The 19,471-nt window shown below is 42.1% G+C and overlaps 2 protein-coding genes across 2 annotated transcripts in view; one reads left to right on the forward strand and one right to left on the reverse strand.

Annotated features, from left to right (window-relative positions):
- LHX4 (LIM homeobox 4) overlaps positions 1-10,945 on the forward strand; it is a 35,522-nt gene extending 24,577 nt beyond the window's left edge. The window contains exons 3-6 of the mRNA XM_072126754.1: positions 4,737-4,939; positions 6,659-6,813; positions 7,713-7,881; positions 10,071-10,945. Of these exons, the coding sequence (XP_071982855.1) occupies positions 4,737-4,939; positions 6,659-6,813; positions 7,713-7,881; positions 10,071-10,432 (889 nt within the window). The 3' untranslated portion in view covers positions 10,433-10,945. The remainder of the gene's footprint in view (positions 1-4,736; positions 4,940-6,658; positions 6,814-7,712; positions 7,882-10,070) is intronic.
- Positions 10,946-17,998: 7,053 nt separating this feature from the next.
- The window catches only part of ACBD6 (acyl-CoA binding domain containing 6), a 42,189-nt gene continuing 40,716 nt past the window's right edge, over positions 17,999-19,471 (reverse strand). Inside the window, exon 8 of the mRNA XM_072126621.1 lies at positions 17,999-18,343. Within this exon, the coding sequence (XP_071982722.1) occupies positions 18,153-18,343 (191 nt within the window). The 3' untranslated portion in view covers positions 17,999-18,152. The remainder of the gene's footprint in view (positions 18,344-19,471) is intronic.

A 19,471-nucleotide genomic window follows, 5' to 3' on the forward strand; every position in this document is an offset into this window, starting at 1 on the left:
TGCACAGATGAGCTAAAAGCTGGTGTTCGGAGTTCTATTTCACCTTCATGAATGTGGCAAGAGTTCTTAACCTTTTTCGGCTGTGCGCCAATTCATTAACCCCTTGCGCCACAATCTAACGTCTTAGTGTAAATTACCTCACAATTTGTGCGCCAAAAACACGGACCCTGCACCAAAGTTGATGAATGCCCCACCCCAATGAGTATTACAGGCTGTTGCAATTACTAAGGATGTATTATAATTATTGTTTCCTTACCATAGTCTTTCCTGAGTGCAACATAGACAACCACTGAAAACGGCCTAATATGTATAAAATACTGTATAGGTGACCTCACTCTTATATTTGTGGTCCTAGATGATGGTCTTCTGGAGAGCGCTCAAAAGGAGACGCATCCTTGCACCAACAAGACAGAGCAGACGTGATATTCCAAGGGGTGTTTCAGCCTTTCACCTATATACAAAGACTGAGCATCGCCCGGCCCAGTCCATGGTCTTTGGCATTCACAATCAGTCTAAGCCCAGCTGTGCCCTATGACACAGAATATTTAATGCAATCTTGTGGTGTTGGCGCCCCTCCCTCGCTGATGGTCACCCTAACCTCTGTAATCATCGCTGCAGAGCGGCAGATAGCGCTCCGATATTTATAGGCTGTGTTTGTTATAGTCTAATACTGATACTCAAATGGCCCTTGTTACTGAACAGATTCTCCACAGCCTTGAGAATGTAATCCCAGCAATGCAGGCTTTATCCTTGGAAGTAGTGAGATAGCTGGAAGCCGTCAGCGTCTTGATGCTTAGAATGTCAAGAAGCTTGGAAGGATTCGGAGACAGTCGCCAAGTTTAACAGTCAGGAACATTTATTCCGGGGTTAGGCTTAATTACATTTAAAGCGGCCCTGTCACCGTGAATTAGCATTTTCTCAATCAATAGTCAAGAAATACTTTTATATTACAGCAGCCATTAACTCCAGAATTTTCCATTTTTAGGCTGTTTACTATTACTCCTGCTTACAACCAAAGACTTCATTGTATCGATAGGAGGTAACATTTCTATCCACGTCTTTGAGCCTCGACGCCTCGTCTGTGCCTGGACCCGGGGTTCCTAGGGACGTCCTTATCATATGATCTCTCTATACTTTAAGAAAGAAATATTCCCTCTTATAATAGGATCGCTCACAAGCAGAGCTCTGGAGTTCAGGAGAGCTATAGCTAGTAGAAATGTATTAACTTTTATCCCCTAAACGCCAATTCTGGCATTTGTACATATTTTTTATTTTTATATTTTTAGTGTGTAGGATAATTATATTAAATTTGAAAGGATTTGCCATTTTAGGATATAGAGATACCTAAAATCTTTATGATTTTTATGTTTGTATGTATGATTTTTTTTTTTTAGTATTTGATAGGCTTAGAGGTTTTGATTGTTCATACAGTATAATGCAATACTACAGCAGTATAGTATATTGTAAATATCCTGCACCCCTACTATAACCTACCTTGTGAAACTACAGCCATGGGAGCCTCCGAGAGCCCTCTGTCACAGAAAGCAATTGTCTTCCCCCGCTGAAGTGTTGATCAAATACAAGATGGTCGTGTCCAGGGACTGTTTTGGTGCCTTGGTACCAGGACCAATCAGAGCTAGAGATGAGTGGATGAGTGGATCCAAACCTGCAATGTTTAGTTAGAAGTCCTGGTTGGGGTTCAGCGTTCAGGCTCCCCCTCCTCCCCCCAGTAACGCCTGTAATCGTCGCTGGCACCAATTGTGTGTGCTGAATGTTTAAATGACGTCCACATCTAAATCTGCTGGTATTTTAGTACTAGTGGCATTTAAAGGGTAACATCTGTGAACGGTGCCAGCACTGATCAAGGGTGTTACTGGTGGGAGTACACATTCAGGTTTGTATACCCAAACCCTGGACCCATACCGAACTTTCATGATCAGGCTTGGTCATGTTCGACGAACCAGAGCCTCATCCCTAATCAGAGCTGTTAAACCGGCTATGAATGGGAAGAGCGCAGCCCATCTGCCCACTCCTTATAGCCTTACAAAAGCTCCACCATACTATTATGGCAGATGTTGGGCATTAAAGTAGTTCTTTTTCTTTAAATATTGATATGAAATATGACTGAGCTCTCTGGTTAACATTAAAAGAAAACATTTATACTTGATATGTAGTTGTCCTGTCCAGTGACGTTTGGACATGGGGACAAGTCATCGCAGCAGCCAATTGGTGGCTGTAAAGTTGATCAGCCACAGCTAGTTAACCCCTTTTGTTGGGATGTCATTAGGAAGTACAGAGCAGCAGGAATTCGGACACCCCGAGTCACGAATGCAGCAGGAGGGGTTTATAGATTTTACATTTTTCTTATTCACTGTGCTGGACCATATAATTGTTCATTTCATGATGAAATTCAATTTAATTACAGGCAGTCCCCGGGTAACATACAAGATAGGGTCTGTAGGTTTGTTCTTAAGTTGAATTTGTATGTAAGTCGGAACTGTATATTTTTTCATTGTAATCCCAGCCAGAACTTTTTTGGTCTCTGTGACAATTGGATTTTAAAAATGTTGGGTTGTCAAAAGAATCAGGATTAACACTAAAGCTTCATTACAGACACCTGTGATAACTGTTACAGCTGTTTATTGTAGCCTGGGACTAAAGTACAATAAATTACCAATATCCGGAGGTCCGTTTGTAAGTAGGAGTCGTATGTAAGTCGAGTGTTCTTAAGTAGGGGACCGCTTTTATATATTAATTTATATTGTATAATTTATGTAAAGCAGAGCTTGTTGAAGAATTACTTTGTTTGCAATGTTTAGAAATGTTTCGCTTCAGTATATGATACATTTGCTTTTCTGCTGGACTATGGACGTATTGTATGGTCTCAGTCACATCTCTCTAGGTCTTGTTTATCTGAAAAAAATGATGTGCTCCTAGGTGTCAGAAGGACCTGGTGCTGCTACTTTCAAAAAATATATTTTTGGTCACTATAAAATAACTATAGAAAAGGAGATGAGTGGGGCTCATGCTGCCTATAAAACTTTACGTAGTCAGGAGACAACTTTATAGCAGACAGCTACTGTGTCTTCCAAAAATCAGTTTGTACAAACTATGATAAGAGAGAAATTCAGCAACTTGATCCATTTTCTTCTCTACCAATGGAGTAAAGTCAGGACGCCCCAACGCACATCACGTCAACGGGTCCCATCAGTCAGCAGGTCAAGTCTACAACAGTCATGATCAATACTTCATGGTCACAAGTAATAAAGTCTCAAAGGTTGTTGCCTATTGGATATATCTAAAAGTACATCTACTATCAAAATCCATCATGATAAACCAGATACACTTACCCATCGATCCAGGCACGATGACGGTGATGTTCTTCTATTTGTTATCCATGGCCTCCTTCCTTCTAAAATCAACATTTAAAATTATGCTAATAAGCCAGAAGGGCTCTAGGGGAGTTACCAAAGCTCCTCTGTACTGCACATTCACAGGATGTTACACTGTCTGACCCTCTAGGTCAGTGGTGGCGAACGGGTGCCAGAGGCAGCACTCAGAGCCCTTTCTGTGGGCACCCGGGCCATCGCCCCAGCACACCAGATAGGACTCAAAGAATCTTCCTGCAGTTGCAAGCCACTTAAAAGATGCTGCTTTCAGACATATATTGATACTTACTTCGCTACTTCGACCTGTGGGAGAGGGAGAATGAGTAGACGGGGCCAAATTATCTTTGGAGGATTCTTTGTGTACAGAGGGACACTGGAAAGAAGCTTAAGTGATGCAAATTTTCCATCTTTCTACTGTGTTGCTGTCCTCAGGAGGCCAATCTGATTAAAAGTTGTTGAAGAACAGGGAGCAATAAGTTACTGCTTTAATTTTTGGTTGGCACGAAAAATAAGGGGGGTTTGGGTTGCAGTTTGGGCACTCGGTCGCTAAGAGGTTCGCCATCACTGCTCTAGGTGAATCTCACACAGTGGGAAGTGCTCCCACACAAGACTGTATATGGTGGCTGTGAGCTAGAAACAAAATTGGCAGCTGGCTCAGGACTGGCACCGAGGTCTATAGTGCATAGTCACAGTGCGGTCACATGTATCACCTCACCGTCACCAAGCTGGGTGCGCATAGCCTGGCTCCTATGGAGATGGGGTGAGGAGTGTTCAACCCTTTCTTCTCCACCCAGTTGAAGTGCGGGTGCCAACTTCACCCTGTGTGCAGCCTGTTTCTGCACACAGTCTTTAAAGCTGCAGCATGGGGGGGGCTCTGGTAATGCCCACCATAGCCTTTTTGGCTCTTTAGCAAAATTTTGATTTTAGATGGAAGGAGGCCATGGATAACAAATATAAGAAGATAACCACAGTCACGGTGTCTGGATCTATGAGTAATGTCCCTGGTTTATCATGATGGATTTTGATGATAGATTTACTTTAAAGGAAATTTGTTGTTTACATAAATGTCTTCTCCTTAACACTCACAATATAAGCCTAAAGTTTCACCTCAATCCAGTAGACATATAGCCTATTGTTTTTTTTTTAAACTTTCTTTATTCAGATTTTCAACACAAAACAAAGCATACATAGCAACTTTGGACATTTCCAAATGACTCAAGAGTTTGACATATACCCTATTGTTGAAAAGAAAATGGAACAAAAAAGAACCAATTGGGATTGATGAATTTCCTTGACTATGTTTTATTGTTCGTTCTATCCAGTAATCTGCGCTTATTCTTTTATTAGACGATTTGGCACCAAGTGTACGGCCTGTCAGCAGGGGATCCCTCCAACCCAAGTTGTACGGAAAGCTCAAGACTTTGTATACCATCTACACTGCTTCTCCTGCATCATCTGTAGTCGACAGCTGGCCACTGGAGATGAGTTCTACCTTATGGAGGATGGCCGGCTAGTCTGTAAAGAGGATTATGAGACTGCGAAGCAGAATGGTGAGAAATGATCTGTGTTTATGCTAGAATCTATATCATTTCAATGTCTGACATCTAAAGATATAGGTAGGAAGTCATAGGAGAAATATCTGATCTTTGGTGGCTTTGGAGCAAGATTGGTTTGATCAGAGGCAACTTTGGCCTGTTCTTCTGACTATAATGTTTGTGGACTAAAAGCCTAGTGTATTATAGGTCATACCAACAGTGAAATTGGTCGGCTGATGATATTGTACCTATTATCTACCACTTCTGTTCTCTTAGTATGGGGAATAGACACTTTATGGCCTTAGGCTCCTGAGCCAAGGTGCAACTGCATCTTCTGCACCCTTTCCAGAAATACCTCTGGTTGATTCTGAGTTGCCTCAAAGACATTTTAATAACAATAATGTTTGGTGGAAATTGTCAGACGTTGTTTCTCCATGGCTGGAGTAAGGTCATGGTATCAATGGAACACATGTCTCTGCTAACCATCCATCACCACCTCATAAAGTTATGATGGACATCAATTTGTTATGATGGGAATTATGACAATTCCACCAGCTTTTCATGGCTGAGTAGGATCACCCAAGGTTGGGATCATCAACGATGGGTGCATTCTGGAGACCACAGGGCACTTACCCCATACCAATATGGCACACATAAAGGCAGCCTTAACCTAGAGATACCTTCTACTGATCATATTATATCTATATGATATAAGAAACCTCACCCTAAATATTTAGCAATGTTTTATGTGTTTAATAGTTAATATCTAAGTCTGCCAGTTCTCTTATTTGTGCCCAGAACATAAATTAAGCTCCTTCTATTTCTTAGTCAAGTGTTTGATTGAAATAAAATGTAGTAATTGGTTTCATGACATCATCACTGACAGCATCAGGCCGGAGCAGCAGCACTTTCTGGTAATAGAAGGAGCTTCTTCCTAGATGTGCTATTTGTCATGTACACTGGTGAATGATGAGGAGAGTTTGTGAATTATGATACATTCAATCGGTGAATTAGAAAAAAAAGAAGCCGGTCATAAATATATCATAACTTCTGTTAAAGGGAAACATACACATAATGGTGCCATTAATATACATACTGGGGCTTATTTACTAAGGTCCCGCAGCCGGATTTCCGCCAGGTTTTCCGACGTTTTTGGGCATCACGTCCAGGATTGTGTCGCTTGTGATCGACTTGTGCAACAATCGCAATCGCGCCGGCTTCCAGGCGACACAAATCGGTGGGCGGGCCGTAGGATGATCTGATGGATTCGGACTACGCGCAGGATTTAACACATCAAATTGTGTCGCAAGACATGTACTCACATCCACCGGGAAGAAGAAGGGGAACTCTGGCGGACCTGTGCGGGGAAGCAACACATGCAGGAAAATGGACGCACGATCTTGATGAATAGCGGCAGAGTTCATTCTCGTCGGACAAGGCACCTCGGGGATCGCGCAGGGACCAGGTAAGTAAATGTACCCCAGTGTGTTATAAAAGACGCTTTCTTAGTCTATATACTTTGGATAATGTCTACTGACAGGTTTACTGGGTGACTATGGGAAATCTACAATCCTCTACAGCCCTGAAGGATACGTTGATGGTGATATTTATATTAGGACATCATGGCTGTGCATACAATTCATATGATACATGTAATATTCTATGTTTTAAAGGTCTTTGAAAATTAACCTTGAAACCATGTAATGAAATAATGACATTTTTTGTATTATTCAGATGATTCAGAGGGTGGAGCAAAAAGGCCTCGTACCACGATAACTGCTAAACAGCTGGAGACGCTAAAAAACGCCTACAAGAACTCCCCAAAACCAGCCCGCCATGTGAGGGAACAGCTCTCCTCCGAGACTGGGCTGGACATGCGTGTTGTGCAGGTACATCACCTACCTATATTGGCAACTCACATATTTTCTGGACTATTTGACACATCTCAGATTTCGTCATCCAAAACCCGAAAATCATATTTGATCCCATTTAAAATTCCCTGTTGGTCACACACAAGCAAAGCACACACAGCCCTACTACACCCACATGCTTCTGCCATCACTCTGGGTCCTGCAGAAATACTTTATGGGGCGCCAGGAGAGAGCAGTGAAGAGGCGCCGCTCTCCGAGATCATGTGAAGCGCTTTGTTAGCACTTGACCCGATCTCCAAAACAGTGGACAGAAATATCTGGCATATCCCCTACAGTACACCACAGCATGGCCACTGAAGACTGGATATGGGCTACATGGTCTATAACAGTAAATTGATGAATGTTATCACAGAACTATAGTAGATAATGTTGAAAATAGACATCGGTCCAACAAGTCCAACCTATAAATTCCTTCCCATCCCGAATATGGCAGTCAGTATAGCTCTCTGCATCAACTTTTAACAAAATTTTTGTTCCCATAGCCATTGACGTTTTTGCTCTCCGGAAAGTCATCCAGGCCCTTCTTGAAGTTGTCCATATTAAAACTCATTACACCATCTTGTAGCAGAGAGCTCCATAGTCCGAATACTACACAACCTACTCATTTTTAGGTTTCTTTTCAAGTTCTTAACTATGGCAGGGGTCAAATCAGCAATAAACATGGAGGTCTCTCATACAAGGCTACATAAAAGATCAAAACTTTAACATGAGGAATGTAGTGTCTCAGTCCTGGCAACATCCTTAATAAAGATCAGACCGAGGCAAATAATGAGAAGCTTCCTTCATCGATCTGTAGAACACTGTGTTCTTCCCCTAATTTCCTATACATTGTGTGACATGACCCGTTCTCTCCTTAGGTTTGGTTCCAGAACAGAAGAGCTAAAGAGAAACGGCTGAAAAAAGATGCAGGCCGACAGCGATGGGGGCAGTTCTACAAAAGTGTGAGGAAATCTCGGGTAGGAAAGCCAGGCAAGGAAAGTTCAACGGAAGACTGTGGTGTCAGCGACAGTGAATTAAGCTACAGAGGTAATTGGCTAATTAAGTTTACGAATATGGCGGCAGGGAGTCAAAGACATTCGTATCTTTCTTTTTTTTACTTTTACATTTTTGTAAATCCATGGCACTGCCTCTAAAAGAAAATGTGCAATGTTTTCGAATTCTATACCTCCCCTTTAAAAGTGAAGTATAGCCTATTCCTCTCCAGCCCAGAGACCTTTCAATGTTATAGAAGCGTCTATAGCTCAATACCCATAAACGACTATAAAAATTTCTGCTAGCGCTCCATTAACTTCCCGATGCCAGGAGCTGGCTCAGGATCAAGCAACATCTGGAATACTCAAGACGGCCCATTTTAAAAAGTGCAAAGCGATTCACCAAAGCCTTAAAGTTGCAGTGAATTATGGGAGTTCATGCTGTGTTGTGATGAAATATAGTGCATTGTAATGAACTTTGTATTTGTCGGCCACTTTCCAGAGCTGCAGGAAAGTTGTAGCCACAACGGAGCTGACAGCAATCGCTAGTTACAAAGCCCTCTCCATCTCCAGTAAATACCTGAGTAGTATTCCCTGCAGTCCATTTGTCAAACACGGCCGTGAACTAGGCAATTGATCAAATAAATAAGGACGCAGAAGGACGATTAATCATCGCTCCGGTTCAGCCATCAGCTGGTTTATGATGATTTTTGTGCGTGTGGAATATTAAACAGCTTATAATTCAAGGCCGCTGCCTATTATTTTATATCAGACTAATTCCTTCATTATATCTATGCTTTAGTATACTATAAAGAAGAGCTTTATACTGTGACTTGTCATGTTTAATGACATACTAAGACTGTCCTGGAACCTCGCCCCTGGCCAACATTCAACTACCTAGAAACACAAGTCCTTTCCCCATGTATTGTATTCCAGATACAACTTCTATAGCGATAACGCACCATCCATTCTCATTTTTATTCTAATAGACACATTTTTAAAAAATAAAGCCAGACAAAATATCTCAAAGAAAAAATGATATTTTTCTATATTGAGAAATTGGTCAGGAACTATAATGCAATTTCCTCATCTATACTTTGTTCCACTACTTTACTATATAGAGATAGTTTGGGTCATGGGGGCTTAAAAATACACTGAATACTGAGGAATGTGTGAGGAAATATGTAAGATAATCAGCTGGAGCAGCAGTGGGACAAAGAGTGTTGTCAGATTAGAGTCCCTTAGGCCTAATACATTAAAAGGATTTTGATTGCCAACCCTTCATCGTCCCTTAGGACAGTGGTGGAGAACTTTTTAGAGACTAAGGGGCAGATTTATCAAGCGTCTGAAAGTCAGAATATTTCCAGTTGCCCATGGCAACCAACCACAGCTCAGCTTTCATTTTACTAGTGCTCATGAATATTTTAAAGGGGAGCTGTGATTGGTTGCCATGGGCAACTGGAAATATTCTGACTTTCAGACACTTGATAAATATGCCCCTAAGTGTCGAACTACAACAAAAAACAAACTTATTAAGGAAATCAACCATTTAAAAAAAAAACAAAAAAAAACTCATCTAAGGATATTCACCTCATTCCTCTTCTATACAATCTCAGCGCCGTCCTCCGCTAAGCATGACAGCCAGGATCACTTACAAAAAAAAATTATTATTAGCAGCCCGGAGTGCGGGGACAAGATGTCTGGAGCTCCGGGCTGCTAATTATGCAAGCTGAGAGCATGGGAGAGGGAGGTGACGTCACGCGAGAGGTGTGAATTCTGGGATGCCTGGGAATAAAGGAGGAGGCCTTGGTCTGGGGAACTCGTGCTGGGTTCATAGCCTGGGTGCACACATAGAGGGCTCTGTGTTCCACCTCTGGCACCCATGACATAGGTTCACCACCACTGTCATAGGAAATAGACGCCACTTTCATCTAAATTAGCTTGTCTTATACTGTCCACCATAACTGACATGTAGAATGTAGGCCCCAACCCCCTCCCCCCCAATGCTAATTCTTCATTCCTTCAACATAATAGGACCCAGTCAAAAATTAGATTTAATCCTTTTTTTTTTTTATGGTAGAGCAAAATACTTCGAACTGATAAGGCAACTAAATCTGTTGCATACTCCATTAATTTAAGTTGTACTTCAACCAGATATTCTATGCTAAACAATGAAAAAACAAACTATGTTGTATGTTATTTTTATTGGTCTGAATTATTTACATTTTTTTTTATAACCCACAGATGATCAGATTTTGTCAGAACTGGGATCTACGGCTGGTATTTACAGTACAGGAGGGGACCTTGTGAATGTGCCTCTTGTCAATGGAGGCTTTACAATAGATGCATCAGGACAGTCCTACCAGGAACTTCATGACGGTAGCCCTTATGATATTCCACAATCACCCTCTTCTATTTCATCCCTTCCATCCCATGGGTTACCATACAACATGGACAATGCAGGAGGGCTTCTCAATCACCCACCTTTACGAGCTCTACCAGCTGCTCCAACCTCTGACATCTCCACAGAAAGCAGCATGGGTTATCCAGACTTCCCAACCAGTCCAGGTTCTTGGTTAGATGAGATGGACCATCCTCCATTTTAAAGAAAAGGGATCAGGCCTTCTAGATGATCATTGGGTTTGCCAAACTCTGCGGACACCACACTCAGCCTTTGGAAATCTCTGAAAGACAAAATTTCTGCTCCTCCATACTGTACAGTCCTGCAAAACTGACACCATGGGCACCCAAACCCAGACAAATGGAGAGGGTGAGTGGAGGAGCTTCCATAGACAATGCGCGGTACAACAATGTATTGATATAAAAACTGGAATGTTTGCACTTTTGTGGGTTCTGAATCTCCCAAACTAATCCTGGGCGATCAAGAGACATGTCCTCACACATTTCTCAATCCTCAAGAGTTCATGCTCATGAGTATTTGTGTCATCTTGCCACTTGAAAACATCAGATGGATCCAACCAACAAAATCCACCAGCCTTCGTAAGAGGCACAGACCATCAGTTGACATGCAACCGACAATCTATACCCATTATAATGCAGCATTTGTTGTGGGACAGAATCATTTGTTTCTGAATAAATGAAATAGTGAGATCAACGTATTTGAGTCTACAGGTCAATTGTAAAAACCTTACGTGTCTAACCACGTTGTGTGGGTTTCCAATTGTGAAGCTTTTGGATTGGATTGTACCATTCCTCTGCTATTCCTTCTATAAACATATGAAAATAGGGTGTTACTGGTCAGTGGGGTGTGTCCTGCACAGTCAGCAATGATTGAATCCCAGTAGCAGAGATTTTCGGTTCTGATGCCTTGGCCCGAGCACTGAACATCACATCCTGTTACAAGTGATGACCCCTGGTCTGCTGAAGCCACTGAATGGCCTGAAGATCCCTTTAAGAAAGAATAGCAGAGGAATGGCTAAATGCAGATGCTCCAGAATTCTTACTCGAAATATTTACTTTTCCAGCCTATAGCGGTTTTACGTAGCTCTTACGTGCCCCTTATATTTTACCACACACAGGGGTAGTTCTCAGGCTACGAGTGTGGTCCGATGTTTGTGGCCCATGTGTCTTCAGCATATGAGGTCTGATGACAGGAGAAAAGACTGCCTGATCCGACAATACGGGCATGAATAGGACCTTCTCTATGATTTGTGCCTTGGGCAGTCAGGTCTTACATGGGTCCAATGTGTGTGAGCCCATTGAACATATAGGACTGTGTACTAGACGTTGAAACAACAGCTACCGTGTGGCCAAAAGCACAGGTATAATTCTGTGAAGAGCCTCAAAATTAGAGAGATTGGCCACTTATCAAATTACATAGGGTCACTCACGTCTACTTACCTGTTTGGCATTCCGCATTTGGTCATGACTTCCTGTGATGTCTCATGTCCTGCTGGCTTCTGGTAGGTAGAGGAGGCCATGCAGTCATTACTACATGCACACCCCCTCTGTAATAACCACTCCCATATCAATGGTGGGAGGAGCATTTGGATGTCTTTTACATGCCCCTCCAATTACTGATATGGGAGTGGTTATCATGGACGGAGTGTGGATACAGTAATGACTGCATGGCCCCCTTCAACTTCCAGAAGCCAGAGGGCACATGAACCACCGCTCCATTGCAGTGAATTTCAAATTTTAACAGGGCATTAAAGGGTGATCTTATTAGGGTCTTATACTTACCCTGTTAAAGATTGTATAAGTGACCAACGCGGTGACAACCTGAGGTATTCCACATACACAGGGGTCTGGGTCTTCAGATTCTAGGGGATTGAGGAGCTGACAGAAATATATGACAATCTAGAAGCTATCTAATATAAGGTGACAAGTTACTGTGGGTATCAGGTCCAAAAACATTCATGGTCCTGGAAGGGTTATGCTAGGACCTCCAGAGAGTGGCTGATGGGGGTCCCACATAAATGTTCCCCTCAACTCCTCTGACAAACGTATAATGATATAGACACTTATTATAGAGCATTTTGGCTTCTATGAAAAGTGGCCACGGGTTATGTGACGTTTGACTCATGACTTTGCCATCACATTGGCTCTTGAGAACATCCTTCATGGGAACTTTTTATTTTAGTCCTAATATAGTCCATAATTAAATATGCTAAGTGCTCTTCCAGACGAGCGTTTCAGGATGGTTCAGTAAAATTCTGCCACATGGTGTCCGAATCAATAGAAGATAATTACTACTAAGTACAAATGTCAAGAGGGAGCATTGTTATGCAAATGAGCTGAGAGAAGTAGCGGCTTTCCCATTCCTATGCTGTACATGGCAGAAAGATAACCCAGTGTATACATGGAGGCACCCGGCCTGGTGCAGGGTTACTGTAGGCAATGCTGTGCCGTGCATGAAACCTTATCAGTTATGTTGTGAAGTTATAAGAGGTATTCACACGAAGACAAGTTTCTTGTATGTACTCAGGATAACAAAATAACACATTCTCCAATTCACTGTTATTACCAATAAATGCATTTCACACATATAAGTCCAACCGTTCTCTATCAGTCCGGCTGTACATATTTTCAGTTGCCCCTGGTTTCCAACCCTGGATCTTCTAACTTTAGGGTCGGCAGCCATCATGCTTTTCTGTGTGACCCTGTGGAGCTGAGCTCTTCTCTGCCACTGCCTCACCATTGCATTCCAGGACGGAGCTAACACCCACCGACTTCCTGTCGGCAAACAACAACACATCACATTGTGAGCTACAAGCTATAGACAGATCAATTCTTAATCTGGGGGAATGGGGAGGGAGGCACTGGAGATCTGATAGTGTGTGTGTAGCTGAGATGTAGCACAGTTGGACGGTGTCATTGTGTGTAATATGCATCTCATGGATCTCATCATCTCTGATCTGTCTCATTGCTCTTTAAATGTTCAGAAGGTCAATGAAAGTGTAGATAAACCTTGTACCCAGATAATCTAATCACATTGTCAGCACACAGAACTAGATGGATCAGGAATTATCTGCTTAGAGAGTCCCCGCCCACATCCAGGAATCTTACACTGACCATCTCTGAGTGATAGGAGCTAAAAAAAAAAACAATAAAACCAAGTAAAATTGTAAAGTAAAAGGTTAAAAATTATCTTTGTGTAATCATCACTAGGGGATGGAAATTTGAGAATTTTCTTTCATGGGCAAACCCCTTTAAAATGTATGTTTGCGTTTGGAAAATTAAGGATAGGTGACCCATTTGAGATTGTCAGGGGTCCAATGCTGGTCACCGCCCACTGATAGGCCGATCAAAGATCAGTAATGATCCATTCCGTTTATCATGTGGCCTGCGTGTAGCTGAACCCTATACGATATAAAAATTTTGTTAAATCCTGAACAACCCCTTTAAGTATATGTAGAGAAATTGCAATCTAATTTTATTCATGTAGCGATGTAGTATTAGAATTGATAAAGCTAAATCTTTAAAGGGAAGCAGTCAGCGCTACGAGCCGATGCCTGAACAATCCTGATGTCATTACAGAAGTGCAGACTAGATCACTGCTCCTTCTCAATGTATTTGTGTGTGTAATCCTTTATGTCATAAAAAGTACATCTCCAGCCTGACTCAGCACTAGATGTGCGGCCCGGCACTGACACAGCACAATTTCACTAATGTCCTGCAAGCTGACATCTTAAATTGTTCCTTATGCAAAATTCCTGAGCAAAAACTTCCATTGACCCCCTGCCCATGAAAGAAAATTCTCAAATTCTTTTATTATTTACTATTTAGATAACTTACTTTATAATTTTACTCCGTTTTATTGCTGTTTTAGCTCCTATCACTCTCTCTAAGCAGATACTTCATGATCCCTCTAGTGCTGTGAGATACTTTGTGCTGACAATATGCTTAGATCATCAGGGTACATGGTTTATCTACACTTATGTAGCCTCTGAACATTCACTATTATCTGACACACAGAAAGAGAGATGACAGATTAGATCCATGAGATGGATATTACACATGACATTCTTCCCTCTGCCATCACATCTACAGCTCTACTATATACCTCCTTCCCTCTCCCCTGGATAAAGATCTGATCTGTCTGTAGCTTGTCTCTCCTCAAGCAGTGATGTGTTGTTTGCAGGCAGTCAGTCAGTGTGAGCTCCTCCTGGAATGCAAGGGCAGCTCAGTGCAGTATTACGGCTCTTCTTGGTGAGCTGGCTCATTAGGCTCCACTCACTAAGAAGAGCCGACTCTTCTGGCTCCTGAATGGCCCCCTATTAAATATATAATAGGGAGCTGCAGGCCAGTCAATCACCCCATTCTATACCATATTAAACCCATTTGTATTGGGTGAAAAGGGGTGTGGTGAGCCCGTTAGGGCAGGGTTAAGTGAGCCATTGGCTCACTGAGGGGAGCCGGCTTGTGTCGTTCCTGAACCACGCATCACTACAGTGCAGCATCAGATAGGAGAATGGAGGTCATTTATCTTATCTCTGTTTTGACTGGCTTTTGTCTGTCTTTTTTTCCTTCTGCTTCTTTGGTAATTTATCAATATCACTTTTTCCCTGTGTTAAATGGGTATTGTTTTGCAGAACTTTTTATTTATTTATTTATTTTTTTTAAGACATTTGTTACAAATGTCTCAAAAACACCACACAAATGTCGTAAGTCACTTCTTTCCATTGTCCAAGTTCTCCTTAAGTATGGTTTCGTCTGGAGTTTAGTATATTTTTGTTAATAACAATGAATTATAGAATGTGCTATTTTGTTATCCCGAGTATATTTAAGAATCTTGTCTTCGTGGGAATACCTCTTTAAGTTCAATATGGAGTCCTATCTGATGGAAACATGTTATAGAGTAGGAAGAGCGGATTGAACATGGTGTATAATCTCCTCTCGAAAATGCTGCTTGCAGATAGCACATTTTGCACAAACTGCTCAGCTCCTCCTGCTCTATAACAGTAGCCCTGCACACAGGACACTATGTACAATCTGCTTAGCACATCCTGCTCTATAACATGCTGCCTGCTGATGGGGTACTACTGAAAATCTTCATTGGCCCTCTAGCTCTATAGCAGTGATGGCTAGCCTATGGCACTGGTGCCAGAGGTGGCACTCGGAGCCCTTTCTGTGGGCACTCAGGCCATCATCAGAGATGACTCCAGGTATCTTCCTGCAGTCCCAGACAGCCCAGGACTTGCTGTGCACAGAGCTATTTTAAAGTGACAGCGCTACCTGGGACTATTTTCTGCTTTGTTGGTGTCCTCAGGTGCTGATATGAATGAAAACTGACAGAGAAGGGAGTATAAATCACAAATTACATTTCTGTGTTGGCACTTTGCGATAAATAAGCGGGTCTTTGTTATAGTTTGGGCACTCGGCCTCTAAAAGGTTTGCCATCACTGCTCTATAGGATGATGTTTGCAGATAGGACCTATCTGCAGGTAACACAACCCGCTCAGCTCATCATGCTCTATGCAGTCAGTATGTTCTAAAGGTAAGAGAATCCAATTTACTATTAAGAGATCTAAGGAGATGGAGATGAAATTCAGCTACACAAGTAGTTGCCGTGGAGCCTTTATAGCTAGACACTGATGATTCTGCACAAGGTGTGACTTCATTATTACAAAGGTTGAAAGGTTACAGGTTGAAGGTTGGAAAAAAAAATGGCTGATTTCTTCCAAAAACAGCGCCACACCTGGCCATAGGTAGTGTGTGGTACTGCAACCAAGATCCATTCATTTCTATACAGCTGAGCTGCAATGCTAGCACAATCCATGGTCAGGTGTGGCGCTGTTTTTCAAAGAAATCTGTCATATTTTTCAACCTCGGGGGAACCCCTTTTAAACAGATGGAATATAGTAAGTGCAGTAATAGTTTACGTCTAGATATAGTCTAAGTAACTCTCTAGTTCATACCCTTGTATAAATTCCAACATGAAGTAGGAAGATTTCCTCTAAACACATGACAGATGTAAGGGGAATTGCTGTAACAGATCTTATTTAAAGGAATTGTCCAAGATTAGAAACGTTCTCCAATTTACTCTAAAGAAGCGCCACTTTTTTCCTGCAGGTATTGCAGTTTGAATGGGGGATAAGCTGCAGTACCGGACACAACCTATGGACAATGGTGGCAGTGTTTGCGGAAATAAAAAAGGAAATTTTTTTTTTTTAGTTTAAAAGGAGTAAATCCAACATCTATCCAGATAAACGAGAGTATTAAACACCACGACCCGGCCACACGAGATGTTCTCGATTTTAATGTTCAGAACTTTACAAGCCACAAGACAGATTGGTCTCCCCCCTCCCCGTCACTGCAGATGCCGGGCTCAGCCTCTCTTTGGGATTTTATTTATATCATCTTTTTTTAATCATTTTACCATTTAATGCTCCTCAATTAAAGTGTTTTTAGAGTGGATCCAGCTTAAATTGTGCATTAAGCACTTTGGTGATCGGTAGTTAAGGGCAAGGAGAGGGATTAGAGTTGAGCATGTGTGCGTGGCAGGGTGTATAGATGTGCAGAGCGCTGGGCTGGAAAGCAGATTACGCTGCGGCATTCGCCATGGTTAGGGCACCAGCCGCATGCATATGGCGTGAGAAAGGAATTAACCCCTTGGTGGGACGCAGCAGTAATGCATGGCTCTCATACACAGAATACAGGGGGATTAGTTCCCTCTGTGGGAACAGATTTGATGGACAATCCTGTGGCGCTCAGTATGAAGGTGAATGAATAATCTGCAATGTTACTAACACTCATGGCTGAAGCCTTATTATAGAAGGAGTGATATATTAGGGGAAGGCAGTGATGGAATCTTTTTAGGCCCAAACTACTAACCAAAACCCATTCATTGCAACACAAAAATTTCAGCAGTAACTAATGGCAGATATATTTTCATGATTGGCGCATTGAGGACACAGATAACACGGAAAGGATGAGAGATTGTTTATATTTAGGTCCGGGGTGGACGGGTTGAAGTTTTTTTTTGCCATTTTTTTTGGACCCCAGTGTATCACAGGGTCTATTACAGATCGCTCCGTAACAGCCATGGGGGTCTGTTTCCCCCCCTTGATATAATCGGGGGCTGCTCATCAGGTGCTGTGACAGCAAGAAGGCAATGCATGACCGTGGCACAAACCGGGTTTAGCACCGATTGCAGATGTTGGCAACAAACAACCGCTACGTAAGGAGAGCGCTCAGCCTGTGAGCTGCTGCCCCATAATGGGGTAAAATACCGAGTGTGACACATCCTGAATACTCGCTGATGAGCTCCGTGTTGTGGCGACATCCTCCCTGCCCACAAAGAGACACAGGTTCACGGCCACTGGTCTAATTTTTTTAACTTAAAAAGAGGTATTCCCATCTGGACATTCACATTTAATGTAATTCATTTATCAAATTTATACATTTCTTTAAATCGGATGTTATTAAAATATATCTACCTGTGTGGAGATAATTTCCCATAAATGTAGTCATGTTGTCCCTAATAAATGAGATAGCTGACCTTGGATACGACCACCCCGCACTCTTCCAGCAGTGCACTATGGAGTTTTGCCTGACTACCTGGATCTCGGTGGTCAGTAAAGCCCAGGAGCAGATGTGAACTGGATTTTATCACATGCGGTTCACTGAAGGTTGTAAACCGTAACGTCAGCATCTACGTTGTTGCGATACAGAAAGAACGAGGAGATGGATTGGTGGAATAACAGGCATTTTCTTTTTAAGATATATTACAAACTTTATTTTCTTTGCATGCATTATTGACTTAAAGGGGATGGATGGGGAGGGGGTGAGAATTTAAACAGGAATGCTTTAAGACAGAAAAACACATAATGAAGGCCAGAACGGGTAAACTCCACGTGAGATTTAGTTTGCACTTTGTAAAAGGCTGGGAGATTTGTCATGTTCCCCGAAGGAGACGTGTTCCTTTAACATTTCTGAAATTTCTTTGTTATCTGTGGCTTCATGTGGCTGGAAGCCATCGTGGTCCACGAGAGTGGGGTCAGCGCCATGTTCCAAGAGCATTTCCACGATGTCCGAAAACTCACAAGCAGAAGCTGAAACAACAAAGTGTTTAAATAAGACATAATATAGATATTACATCACTTTTGCTTCATACTATATCACCAAGGCACTTGTGACAAACGAATAGTAAAGAGCACTCTACGGATAAAATAAACCTGTGTGTTGTTTTTTTACAATCATGCTGCTACTGACATATTCCAGGATTGTAGCTGGACTGGAGCACTCTGTTTAGTGAAGAGATCTTACACACCAGTTCACCATAGACCCTTCCCTTTTCTGAGTAGGAGCAGTATCAAACTTCTGGTTATATATTAGAGCACAGATGAGTGGCTGGGAAGTGTTACGCAAAGTCCAAACAACGCAACAGTCTAGCCACAGCCCTGCAATATAAATGCATTTCTCACAGCACCACACAAAAGGAAAGACTTCTAGAGCTACTATAGAATAGTGGCTGAAACTTATGGTCAAAACTGCAAGAAGATTCTCTAAAGGTAAATCCTCCGGATGTTGAAAATGGCACCAGAACTGCAGGGAGCATTTTATAGAGCAGAAGGTGTGAGCAGACTGATAGAGCTTACAAAAGTGTCCATCAGTCTGCTCTGCTACTCCTGCTCTATACTATGCTGCTTGCAGATTGGACCTTATGTACAAATCCCACCTGTAGATGGGACACTATAAATAAAGTGCTCAGCTCCCCCTGCTCTATAACATGTTACATGCAGGTAGGACACTATATACAATATGCTCAGCTCCTCCTGCTCTATAATATGCTGCCTGTAGATAGGAATGTATAAATACAGCGACTCCCCTTTTATAGGTGAACTTTATCACTAAATAGGAAACTGATCCCATTCACACAAGGATCCCCATTACATTATATAGATTTGGTGAAGCTCAGATGCTGACATTCATTACCATGAGAGCAGGTGTCGCCACTCATTTTCTGGGGTCCCAGAAGTGGGATCTGGGGTAGTTTGAGGAGAAAACCACTTCAACTAATAAAAATCCCATATACACAATAACCACCCTGCGAGTTGTATCATTGGTGCCTCTTTATTGATTTCCATCTCTCTATATATAGACATATACCAGGCCTATGACATTTATAGTACAGAGATTATATATATATTTTTGGGGAGTAATTGTGATTCCTCTGAGCG

The sequence above is a fragment of the Engystomops pustulosus genome, chromosome 10 (assembly GCF_040894005.1).
Source record: "Engystomops pustulosus chromosome 10, aEngPut4.maternal, whole genome shotgun sequence".
Lineage (NCBI taxonomy): Eukaryota > Metazoa > Chordata > Amphibia > Anura > Leptodactylidae > Engystomops > Engystomops pustulosus.